At 33.6% G+C, this 14,010-nt stretch overlaps 2 protein-coding genes across 2 annotated transcripts in view; one reads left to right on the forward strand and one right to left on the reverse strand.

Annotated features, from left to right (window-relative positions):
- Positions 1–271: 271 nt before the first annotated feature.
- Positions 272–2,238, reverse strand: LOC116767404 (large ribosomal subunit protein mL50). The gene is made up of 5 exons (XM_032657704.2): positions 2,052–2,238; positions 1,894–1,979; positions 1,594–1,790; positions 803–922; positions 272–481 (listed from the first exon to the last, which is right to left on the reverse strand). The coding sequence occupies exons 1-5, from the start codon at positions 2,094–2,096 to the stop codon at positions 366–368; spliced, it is 564 nt and encodes a 187-aa protein (XP_032513595.2). The 5' UTR covers positions 2,097–2,238; the 3' UTR covers positions 272–365.
- A 228-nt stretch (positions 2,239–2,466) lies between these two features.
- Positions 2,467–14,010, forward strand: part of LOC116767258 (mediator of RNA polymerase II transcription subunit 13) — a 41,159-nt gene continuing 29,615 nt past the window's right edge. Inside the window, 1 exon segment of the mRNA XM_061527336.1 lies at positions 2,467–2,714. Within this exon segment, the coding sequence (XP_061383320.1) occupies positions 2,646–2,714 (69 nt within the window). The 5' untranslated portion in view covers positions 2,467–2,645.

The following is a 14,010-nucleotide window of genomic DNA, read 5'->3' on the forward strand; positions in this document are numbered from 1 at the left end:
ATTACATGGTTTAATATGCAAGAGAAAGATTAATAATAATTTATTTGCAAATCTTTGAAAAATAACGAAACAAAACTTGTGTATTTCTATCTGATATATTTTAAGGTTGGTATTGAAACATTTTAGTTTAATAAACATTACGCTATAACTTGTTTTTTAACATTCTTTTTGTTCAATCAAAATTAAAAGATTCAAATATTGTTCTTATCAAAACATTTCGGAACTGAATGATATTCTATGTATATTATCAAAACCATAATAAAAAAGAAACTTCTTGCTTAAAATCATTTTATTATTAGATTTATTACTTATCTACCAACTAATAATATTTTACACAAAATTATACACATATTATGTTATTTTTATTAAGGCCAAGATCTCTTTGCTGTGAAACCTTCATACTTCTTCCGGGCCTTTAATCCTGAGACAATTGAAGAACGTTTCGGAAAAACTGTCTTTCCATTAAATAGAGTATCTTTATCTGTAAGATAATACAACATTTAAATGACAGTTAATATATTGATTTATATGACAAAAACTTAATTTCATAACAATTTTTCAAAATAAGGTGTTTACTTGACTATTAAGATCTCAAATATAATTTAACGATTTAAATCCACCTAGTAAAACAAGTTGATTCATGTTTTCTTTATTATTTATTTTATTTATATTTGATAAAATACTGTTAAATTATTTATAAATAAAAAAAAAAAATTTGGTAAATAAAGTATATGAGATAATTTTATAAAATGTCATAAATCATGCCACAGCTCTGAGAATATTAAATCTATTAATTTTTTACCTGGATGGAATCGGACGTAATCTTCCTGAACATGTAAATTCCTAGGAAGTTCCATTTTCTTCAGACTATCAAAAGGTGTCAAAGTATCAACAGGTGTTTCGTAAAATGTTTGCAAGTCATCTAAAATTTTTGTAAATTATTTACTTCATAAATCACATACAACACATAATGAGATCTAAGAATTTCGCAAGTTTTATTCATTTAAATGAAACTAATATTTTTACATTCACATGTCTGACCGTGGTCACGGTTGCTGAAAAGTAACCGAAACGTTGGGAGTGTGTAGTTTTTTACAAAAATTAAGCACAAGTAATATATCCGAAAAAAATATTAGTTTCATTTAAATATACAACACATGAAGTCTTTTAAGCACATAATTAAAGAAGAGATTGGGGAAATATACAATGAATTAATTTTAAGTATTGAAATAAGAATACTGTATATTTTGTATAAGGGCCTTGACAACCGATAATGAGATGATTTTAATTGTAAAGCTATAACTTTAACTGCTATATTTTTTAATTCTTCTGATTATATTTATGAGATAGGCTTGAAAATGTAGTGTTTGCTAACAAAAACAACAGCATTCTTATACTTACAATATTATATGATTTATTTTAAAACATTTGAAGTTATAAAAATATAGTGATATCAGTTTCAAAAATACTATATGCTTAGTAATTATTAATTCTGAAATATATGTGCTAATTTGATAAACTTTTTATTAATACATTTAGCATTACAATAAAAGAGAGTAATGTGAAAATATTTTTAAAATAAATATATCTTACCAACATTCTCAATAGTATGTAGTAAGGAGTTTGGTACAGAGTGACCTGTTTGATCAAAACATGCTTTTAACACCGAGTACTTGATTTCCAAGGAATCAAATGTCGATTGTTCATTGAGGCCATTTTCAGAGCATATTTTTAGTATTGTTGTGTTTATATCGACTGGAGGATCCCAGGGCTTGTTAGGTCGAAGAAACCTAAGAGAAGATAAAAAAAATGCTAAATAAAGAGGAAGCCTTTTGAGATTACTCATAATCATCTATTAAGAATTCACTGTTCTTTTAAAATGATTGGATATACCCCCTAGCAGCAAGTGATTCAGCTTCTGCTTGAAATTTTTTATCGACCTTTGGAAGTTTCACTTGTTTATGCCTTACACATACCACCTACAATAAAATGTTCATTAATAATAAAAATTATATTACATTAGATAAAACCAAAAAAGAAACCAATATAACCTGAAAGTTTTCAAATCTTGGAGTGAGCAATGCTTTTCGCAACATTATAATAATTTTTGTTCCTGAGGCTTATATTTTTTGAAAATATTGCTTGCTGGTGTACAAAATTTAATTTTTCTACACTAAAAATGCATTCGCAGTCTGATAGAATTTAGACTTTTGACTTTCTGCTATTGACATTTTTAATTTATAATCTATTTTTTAAGCGACTGTTTCTTTAGGTTTGAAAAAGCTGAAGACCAGCAAAATTTAAAAATATTTATATTGTATATTTGAGTCATATATAATTGTTTATTATATACGTATTATTTAATTTTAGAATAAAAGAGTACCTTTTTTAAATTTACTTAACGATACTTGATAAATGCCTATAACGAAACGTGATATTTTCTAGACGATATTAGTTTGGGCCTTTGCCGCTTAGTGCGCTACCGTCGGCTTGGGTTGTTGTTTCCTATCCGCCATTTTCCAGTCGCCATTGAAAGGTGAAAACTTCACTAAATGTCGGTGATGATTTTAAGATTTTGAGTGGTTTCTTTAAGATTAAATCAGTTTTTAGTGTTGTGAAATGAAAATGAAGTGTCCCGGACTACCATGACGCATCAAAATCACCAAACAAACGGTGCAAGTCTCGAGGATTGCCACACAAACTTCTTCGCCTTGGTAAGTCACTTTTACATTGATGAAAGAAGTCGTAGGTACTTTTCTTTCGAAATCATTGTGTTTATCTTGATAATATTATTGCGTGCTTTCATTTCATGAATGTGCATAGAAGTAAGTCTTGTTAGTCAACAAAATATGTGCTCAATATTTTCCAAACGGTCCAATTAACGTTAGTTGTTAGTGATATACAAATTTAGCCTTAATGTAATATGGTAATGAAATCAATAAGCTACGTTTAATATATTGTATGGAAGAAACCATGATTAGTCAAGTCATGGATGTCAACCGTTAGTCATCCTGGCATCGTATTCCAGCTCTAGAGTCATGTCGTGTTGCTAACCCACAAAATGTCATTATATCCAGTGAGCGAGGCCACAAGAAGCCACAGGCTCATAGAGGTCATTTTGAATTCACCTGGCCGTAACACGGACCGTAATGCGTTCGCAAGACTAGTTTCGCCAGGTCGAGGAAATAACTTTCTTATTACTTGCATTCTTACAGCTGCGGTCCGTTCGATACTGCGACATAATATACGCTAGTGAGAATGTTTATGTACAAAGAAACGGTCGGGTCATTCATTATCATCGTGTCGTAGAGTGGAATCGCTTTGCGTAACATTCGTAGCTGGCGCGAATTTTATCAGATTGTGTTCGGGTGAGGATTAGCAACGGGTATACGTAAAGGAGACCGGGGGGCAGGGTGTGGGGTGGGTGGGGGCGGCCGCTCGTCCTCGTCGAGAGCAGCCCGCAGCCCGCAGCCCGCCGCCCGGCGCCGTTTCCACCTGACGCGTTGCCACATCTCCGTGCGGCGGCCGGCGCGCGCCTGGTCGCTTGGTGCTCGCACCCGTCTCCGTCTCCCTCTACGCTCCGCCTATCTCAGCGCGATACCGATTACAGATTTCTTGTCCTGCCTGATAACCGTCTAATTATTAATGCGACGTTTGCGGACACAGATTCTGTTGTATGAAATGCTTTCGATTACATTGATACGCAAGAGGGTGACGCACCGACCTAGTAGGTTGACATTGCGCCGGGTTCAATACACTTTACTTCTTTCATAATTCAATTTTTACAAACGAACCACGAAACAGTGTGTACTGCAACCTTGTATACACGAAGTTAAAGTAACAAATCATCGAATAGTAAAAGTTTGGCTCATATTTCATTATATTTTTCTTGTCAATCATAAAGAAGTCTATATTATTATAACCAATGCTTATGACCTGAAGACCTACTTTTCAATTGTAAATACTCATTAGTAACAGATTCATATAATGACCTTCGTTAAGTAAGACACCTTATCTCGGTAATTTTAAATAATTTTGTTTAATTGTTTTTGTTAATAACGGATGTGATGAATTTTCTTATAATTTATTATTTTATATTTTATTCAACCCTTATTTATTTTAAAATTATATATAGTTTCCTATTGATGATTTTAATATATACATAATAAGTATATAATGATTTAAAATACATATCTAATATTTTGAAATGATACTTTACTGCAATCTGTTGTTTTTTTTAAACCAAAGTCGGTCAACAAGACCATCTCCGGCGCAGTCTCGGAGCCATTCAACCGTTCATGAATGATCGTAGCTGTTGTAACTTTCCCATACTCGGGCCTCAACTAGGCGAGTCTGTCGTTTTAATTGTTAGCGGCGTACATCTTACTATACTTAATGATCCGTTGACGTCAAAACGTACATTTTGATCGAGCATTATACAGAGCGAGCGTTTTATATTAAAAAAAACCCGGCTACGATTCCTTTATGCGATATTATTGTCAGCAACCCTTTAAACGGATCTCTAACTCTAGTCATTTCCCGAGAATATTACTGGCTTAATATTTAATCCCTCATTTCCTCCGGCGCCGTTGCGACGATATTGTCCATTGACCGGCCAAATTCAACGCTCAGTTATTCATGCTATCCGACGACCAGCCTCCGAAACCATCCCTTATCAAGCAAACGATCTTCCTCTATATGAAAATCTTACTTACATATCATAATATTGTATATATTCTCACTGTTCTAATTGTCCTTTATGTTACTTAGTATCTGCCACCATACTCTCGTAATCACTTTATTACCTTTTACAAAGAATGAAATGTATTAAAATTACTTTTATGTGTGAGTATAGTGTACTGTTTATCGTTTTGTATGTCGTTATTTACGGACGAGATAAAACCGACGAGTTATCAGCCATGCTCATAGTTATTTATAACGAGGAATATTTTTACATATTCTGTAACTGCATTATAATATATTATTGATATTATACAATACAACACCATTTTACAGCGTCTGTGTTTATAGTCCAAACAATAGTCATTCACAAAAATTATAAAAATTAGATATGAAGATCGCTCCTTAGAGTTAACTACGTATATATGGTTAGTTACATATTTCGTAAAAAGAACGACTGTAATAAAATATTTGTTTTTTGTTGATATATCTAAATTAATTATATTGTATTTATAAATTAAAGTAATTCATCTAGAACATAGAGTTGTATTCTGGGATGTTTTAAGCCAAGTACGTTAAGTGATACGTTATCAAGCGTCACACAGTATCAAGGTTCGAATTTACGATCCCGATAGATTACACCACGCCAGTAACAATGTACGTAGATGTATCTCATATATTAAACATATAATGAGCTCCGACTTTGACTCATCGATATCGATGTGTGTACAGAAGTAGCCGGGTACGGGCTAGAACTGACCTTGATCTGGATACAATTTCGATTTACGTCAAATGTACTTAAGTATGATATTTATCGGTATAAATTTAAAAAGCGGGAAGTGCAAATTGAACGTTATCAGACAGTATCAGTGAAAAAAAGCTTCTAAATGAAAAATATATAATAATTCATTGTCATCGAGTTAATTTTCTATACGTTTCCTACTCTTTGAAATAATTATAATTTAAAGAATTTTAGCTTGATATTGTTTCTATAGAGGCTTCAACGAATTGGAAGAAATCACTGTCGATTTGAGAAACATTTCAGTTGCTATCTAGTTGTATGCACCAATAGCATTGTTAACTATATGTCCTCTGAACGACCACGTTATATACGGACTAATTCTGTTTCCGACTAATATTCCCAACAGAGCGAGTGAATTTCCGCAGTACGAGCGCGCTCTTTCGACGTTTTCCGTTAAAAACGGAAACACGATCTGAAGACTATCGTTTATAATTTTATTTGCTTACACGAGATAATTAATAACGCATGTTCTATATTTCATTTCAATAGAAATAGGCAATCTAATAGGTAAACAAGCAATTGACCACGATTACTCCATTCTTACGTACAATCGGATGTCAGTACTGATAATAATTACATCTCAATGAACTCACCACAGTTTTTAACTATCTCTTCATCATTATACAGCTGTGTAAAATATGTTTATTTTATGATTTTATTTTGAATAAGAAATTTTATTGCTTTTGTCAAATTAACACGCGATCCTTTTTACTCACCGAAGTCTATTTGTCTTTGAAAAGTCAGTGCTGTACATGAGAAATGTATAATAAACATTTAAACAATTATTATTTGAACTTTAAGCAACTCACAAATATTTAAAAAAACTGACTATAACAAACACCACAGTGTATTTAGCAGGCTGTAATTAAAATCAGCTAAACCAGAGTAGTAAAATTGGATTTTTTCTCTGGTATTTAGCACGCGGAACTTCAGATAGATAGCATTTAAAAGTATACAATAAACCTTTTTTCTTAATCTGCTTTCATGCAACTGTTTGATATTGAATGATTTTGAGATTTTTGATCATAGATGTAGCAACTGATGCTGGAATAGAGCCCTTTGGAATAACCGTCCAAGGTGACACTTCAGAAAGCGATTATTCGGAATAAAAATATTTATATAGATAGGTAAATTTGTGTTCTCTTTACACTAATAACATGAACGTATAAATAACAATAATAATTACGTAATAAAACATGAATAATTAAAGTAATTATATAAATATAATAATTAAGATTGAAGATCTTAAAGAGTGCTCACATCACTAGGGGCATAGACAAGTCTCTGTCAATATCAGCTGATCACGTTGTTTACAAGATTGTTCATTTCTACTGAAAGAAACTATAGACACCGACGCTTATTAACAAAACAAAGAGTGATATAAATTTAATTTGGGGAATGTTTACTTTGCATAATTTAAGGAGAAATAATGATTATAGGAGTTTTTATCTAAATATACGTGATATAAAAATATCGTCTGTTTAAAAGTAAGGTGCAAGGTGTTAAATGCTAATCACATTATGATTGGTCTTGATTATAACTGATAACGTTATCACGACTACCGCTATCTGATTACAATATTATGATCACAAATAACTCAAAATCTATAAAGGTTGTATTTTTATTATAATGCTTAATATGCGGAAGCTCTAAGTTATTTTTTTTTATTAGATAAGATAAGAAATATATCCAAATTATATTTTGATTTTCAACCAATAAGTAAATGCAAAATTTCTATCTATATATTTCCTTAAATACTTCGCCATTCGTGTCACTTTGAATTCCAAGGTTTGTTGTTATCACAATAATTCATAACAAAATATGAAGCCAAGATAAAAAAAACAACGTATACATGTAAAAAAATAATTATAATACTATTAAAGAATGGAGAATGTTAAAAATATTTGTCACATGATCCATTATATATGTTGAAAAATTTAGATGAAATCTATCAAGTGCTTTATATTATCAATTAAATAATACGAATGTTGCATTCTTCTTCCTCTACAAATACATTTAAGTGTTCTGTTTCCCTCATAATAATTGTAACAGTTTCCTTGGGCACGATTCACAATAATATCTTGATCGTAAACCAAGATTCCATACAGTTTATATAACGTGACACGTACCGTCATGTTCTGATATATTGTTATAAAATAGCTTTGGTCATATACATCATCGTGTGGTCAAATAATTATGTGACCCTTTAAGACAAACATTGATAATAGTCAGTGGTCGCCGCTGTGTGTCATAGTAGTTAGTTCTGCGTTATCATATCGGTGATAACAGGATTCTCTGTTTTATTGTTTTCTGTGGCGGCGTGTGTTCAACGTTCATGTATGATTTCCTACCAACCGTCGTAAATAAACATTATACAACCTACTACAAGTGAAGTGAGGGCACATACGAGGCTATGAGCGAAGTTATATCATTTAAGGGTTTCAATATTATTGTTATAATCAATTTGTCTGCGGTTCAATATTGTGATGTAAACCGCAGTTTTTATCAACAGAGCATAACGCATAGTGTGGTGTCACCCGAGCTTGTTAAATTCATTATAATAATGTTCAAGGATCCGCTATCGACGCGATCCTTGTTGTAGATTGCAAGGGAAGTGTCCTTCACCTAGATTTGTTTCTCCTTGAACACGATGCTTTCATCTGCGCTGTATAACTTTTACAACTCTTCAAATGTAATATAAACACGCCGTCGCTGATAGTTCGCGTCTACTTTATTTTCACTTTTCACTTTATATGTTTCTTTTTGTCTGATCATTGCGACCGCGTGCTATGTTTACGAGTCGTTTTTTCTCTTGTAATATTATAAAAGTTAATTGTTAATAGCATGAATGAACGATAAATGAATTTATATTACAATATTAAGTCACATCGTCATCAGCGATTGATCGAAATGATGGATATACTCAATTTGTTTTATATGTATAATGTTTAAACAAAGTAGAGATAATTATATTATAAAATCGTTGCGGAGAAAACAATAGACATCGGAATATGGTTATCAGGAAATGTGAAAACGTTGGTCTTATAGAGGCATGCAGTATATACGGCGACAAGATCAGAAAGGGACAGTCGACCGGAGTCCAACTAGTTGTTCTCATCTTGACCTACATACAGGGTGTCCGCGGCTCGAGTCTTGTACGGATAACATGAGGCTGTTCATAATATTTGAATATTATGATAAACAAAATACATTAAAACAATACACACCATGTATAACGAATACATTATATAAAGAAAGTACATTTCATTAATAATGAATTTCGATTTGATGTAATCGCAATACGTTTGTTATATTAAATATTATATAACTTTATATATAATTTTTAATATTTATTACATTATATAAACATAATATTCTAAAAATCATCTGTGTTTCCGTTATAATCTTGAGGAAACCTACAAATATCTAAAAAGTATAATTTTGAAAGGATTCATAAAAGTTACTTTTTCTCCAAAAATAAATAAGTAGTGAGGTAATTTTATTTATAGGATTTAAGATAAAAACGTTGAAGTAAATAATAAAATTAATTGTTATATTAAGACGTAATATTTGAAATGTAACAAATCAAAAGATATTTAAAGAATTAAACTTGGGAGAGATTAAACTAATTTTTTCAAGGTATGTTAGAAGCTATAAAAACGATATTATTAAGGAATTATAAGAATAAGGAACATTTTAATTTTTTCAATAAAAATTATTGCGGTTGGAACCTGAAAGTTTTATCGCCACGCAGTTTTCGGGTTACATGTGTTGTATTTTCCTCGAATCATCGAGCAACCTTGACCTGGTATGTTCAGTACTTACGTGGACAAAAAGAGAAAAAGGACGAGCCGTCCGCGGTCAAGGGCTTACGGTGATGATGCAGATCTCATAAAACACTCAAATAAATATATCTCTGTTAGATTATGTAACACGGAAGTCGGGGCAATATGTTGACAGCGTTATCTATAATAATCTGTTCAACATTATATTAATTATATGTACAACTGAGAATGTAACAAGTTTGCTTTGCCTTGGCCCTTATTTATGGCCCTCGATCCACGGAAAACGAGTTAAACCAATGTAGATACACACGTATCCACTACAATATATTATAAGCTGTTAATACGAGTCGTAAACAACAGATATGTTATTTTATTATTGCTTATAGGTTCATTAAAGTAAACATCGTCGGTCCGGAGGTGTGTGTTGACCTCATTGTTATTATAAATAGACAACAAACAATACCATAACTTATGACAGTGCAGAGCGATTTTATTAAGCGATGTATTTAGGTTGCAGTTTAAATTAAATGCAAGATTGTCGGCTCGAACGTTGCGCAATGAGGTATTATGCGTTAGCTTGTAAACAAGGGCCTCTCGATATAGCATCGGAAACTCGGCCGAATGCAGCGTCAGACTGAGGGCATGCGATTAAATTTAAAACGCTTTCACTAAACGCACACACCAGCCCCCTCCCCCCTGCCTCGTTCTCCTCCCCCAGTCAGCCCCCTCCCGTTCCTCCATCTTCCCCACGTCATTTGCTGTCAAGTTGCGAACTTGTTTCAGCGATCAGTGTGAAGACTGCCCCCAATGATAGCGTCGTTTCGCCTCTTTATTAATTCCGTACAATTGGCCGTCATTACTTTAGTCATATTTCCATTAAGATATATGCTCTTGTAATCCGTTTATTGTGACGAGCGTAGTTTTCCATTACTCATCATATATAAATAATCACACCGTATATATTCTCGGTTTATGAAATTCCCAATACCATGAATTACACATTACATTGGTGACCGTATTATACCCTCGTTCCCGACGACTATGACACCGTTAGGGATGTCTTGACAAACTTTGTCACCGTATGAACCACGCCTGATTTGCCTTTCAGTCTTAATGTTGTACTTGAAATCAATGATACTCGTTTGTAATCTGACTTTCACTGTGTAACTTCCAAGTTTATTTTCATAACTTTACTCCTTACTTTATAAATGGCTCTTTAATATTATTTCCTTATATCTAAATAGTTATCCGCTATAGTTTCTCTTGTCTTCCTGCATGTTTTTCATATATGATTGACTTTGGACCACATACACGACTAGTAACTATATAAATTATTAATCAATAATATTATGACATTTAATTAAGTTTCTTATTATATCTTATAAAGTGACTCTGAGTTGTTAATAACGGCTTAATGCCAAGGTTTACAGTGATAATACGATATACCCTCCGTAGATTTCTTCCCTCGTAACACTTAATAAATGGCGCATGACACTCTATTTTAGTATCACAAAAGAAGCATACAAGAAGTTTTTATCCTTTCTCGAGAATGCAAATTAAATATGTATATTTATATATCATAGTATATGTTTATCTCACTTTATATACATTTACTACTTTATGGGAGTATGCCTTCTAATCAGGGCATCTTCAAGTTTTGTTAACGACACTTTTATTGCGATTTGTATAGCCGAGTCAGGATTTAAGTCGAGCAGTTCGTAGTAGTGTTAAAAGTGTGCTTCATTTTAGTCATTTAATATACAGAATAACATATATCAGTGTGCAAGAATGTTCTTGTTTTGTATTCATAAAAGACGCTGAGTTTATGAGGACGCCTTATATATGTAAACGAGGATGTGATGATATAACGTGCAGTGTTGTAAATATATATATACCTATTAGGATATCTTCCAAAACAATATTCCCGGGGTGAATCCTCTGATATAGTATGTGAGATGTGGATGAGTTCGTCGACCTCGTGTTCGTGGCTGTCTTCACCGTTAGCTGGCTAGCGTTCCTACCTGTACCCTTCACCCTCGCTCGGGGTGCTGTCGCCTCCAGACGTCGTCGTTGCGTGTTTGTACCTTTCTTTTTGTGGGTTGTCTCAGACGCTTCTTCATCGTCCTTTTAAAATGTGTGCGAGTCTTTTGAATGTCATCCGTTAACGAGCCGTCCGTCGTATTGCATACGTATGACGCTAAATAAACTATTAACAGGTCGCTTGATGTTGTCAGTCTCACTAGCCTGTAAATTGTTTTTATAATTCTGAATACTAATAGTATATAAAATCGTGTTTCGCTTATTATTTTTTTAATGATCATATTTTCCCATCGGTCGTGGAGCGTTTTTGGGCGTACTTTTAATTAGCGCCATCTTCGTTCCAGTTCAACGGCCCTATGGAACTTTGATAGCGTATTGTACGCAGGAATATGAAACAAACAATGAACCTTAATACATTACATGAAATATGTTACACAGAAAATGCATTGATACTATATATACCAAATAACAGAAAGAAAAAAATATTCAAATCTATACGAAATAACATTTCAATTTAACTAAATTACAATTCTGAGTGCCTTCTATTATGCTAGAAAAAAACCTCACTAATCTGTCGAGTAGACCCTGATTACTTATTAACCTAAAAAGCATTTCAGTAATAGTCGTCGTAAAACGCAATCTCAGTGCCGCGACGCCTAGTTAACCAGATCATTCCCTAAATGAAACGAAGCCACTAACGACATTCATCATCGTACAGAGAAAACAGTGGTACAGTTTTGGTATGATATAGTGCATATGAAGAGTATTATATAGCATCGTCTCTACGTCTCCTCAGTCCAAACTCCGAGTCGATTTCGCCTCACCGCGGCACCGGTTCGATTGTGTCGTGGCGCGTGCCTCGCGCGCCGCCTGACACGCATAACAATATAGTTAAGGTCGCGATACTACATTACGTTTATACTATACTAACGGAGAATCGGGTTCCTTATTCACTATAGTAATGTCCAAAATTTTTCGTATGAAGCTGAAATAACGAAATTAAAACAGTATAACAAATTAATATTCATAACCGACTCGAGTGTTAACTAAAGTTTTAAAAGATCGTGTCAAATAATTTACATCAAACATTCCCCTGTATTACAATGCACCCTTCATATATATACATTTTTAATTTATAATTATATAAATCTGTGTACTGTCCCGACCGTCAGGTCAGAGGTAATTGTTTTATCATTTCAATATTGGCGCAGATAATCATGTAATATTGTACAACTGCGATTGTTATCCGTCTCTCTCGCCCGCGTAATGTTTATATGCGGTCGAGAAAGAGAGAGATCGATAGATAGAGACGGATGGTAAGTGGTAAATCGTTAACTCCCACACGGCCGGTTACGAGTCTAGTCGGAAGAATGCGTTCGACTCCCGTCCGCAGTACTCAGTACTTGGAGACTGACGACTTACGACTACACGACTTAAAGATATAAAACAGTCTTTATATGTACCTTGAGAAGACTGATAATTATATGTAACCGAGGATTTGAACGTTCCAGTCTCTGAGATATTTAAACGGGTTCTCAGTTTTAGCACTTGATTAGGTTCAGATGACTTTGTAGGTGAACTGTCTAACAACAGACATTTGTCTTTCATTTCATTCTATCTAAGGATATTTACTGGTTTCTTTTTATATTAAATAACTTTCTGTCTGTACGGCGTATCGATTATACATTTATGTTTTTCATATTATATAAATATATTGCATTTACTTAAAAACCAAAGTTAATGTTCATCTATAGAAAAACATATTTACCATCTCAATCTTATTTAAAATTATAATAATAATTTTTAAATCACAGACATATTAGTGTTATATTTTAAGATAGCTGTTAAGAAAACTGTATATTGTCTGGCGCTATCTTATCAGAATGTTTTGAAATACATCACGGACCGAAGTCGCGGGCGATGAGCCGCAATCAACGATTCTATAACATTAACTGTAAACAAAGAACACGGCGACATGTGTTATCTTGATTAAAGAATCTTCACCTCTAACTCGCGGCTGGTAACAGTAACTGAGAACGTATCTACATCACGGCCACATCGACTGATAGTGTTTCCGCATGAAAATAGTCGCTAAAATTAACACCCGGAGAGGCGATAGTCGGCTGGCAAATGTATGTGGAATAGACTCCGAGCAGGTAAAATAATACGCGCAATCCATAGCAATGATGAGGTTCGCGGAAGTGGGCGACATGCGGACCGGAGCCCGGCAGCCGCTAACAAAATATATACGTTATACTTACGGTACCTTACCTACATAATACATTCAATATAAACTTATAATCTATTTAATTATCACGTCTGTGCAAAAAATATTAATATGCACGTGCGAGAACACACGAAACGTGTGAGTTGCTTTTATTTCTTACAACATAAATTAGGTTATCGAGTGATTTGGTCCTCGTCGCAATGATCGGATCTATGTTTTAGTATGGCTGACATTCTGTTGGTCGAATTTATTATTTAATGATGTTAATACTTGGTAAGCTTTGAATTTCATTCGCTTTATAAATGAATTGTAATGTACGATGTTATGCCATATATGTGTCTGTGACGTCACGTAGTAAAAATGCAGTAGCGAAGTGCAGGGGGCGCTGTGCTGCGCGCGCGCACTCACCGCCACTCGTCCTCACTCAACTAGTAACGTAAATCCGCGTCGTTGCCGCTCCGTCGTCGCTTCCTCTC

The sequence above is a fragment of the Danaus plexippus genome, assembly GCF_018135715.1.
Source record: "Danaus plexippus chromosome 9 unlocalized genomic scaffold, MEX_DaPlex mxdp_24, whole genome shotgun sequence".
Classification (NCBI taxonomy): Eukaryota; Metazoa; Arthropoda; class Insecta; order Lepidoptera; family Nymphalidae; genus Danaus; species Danaus plexippus.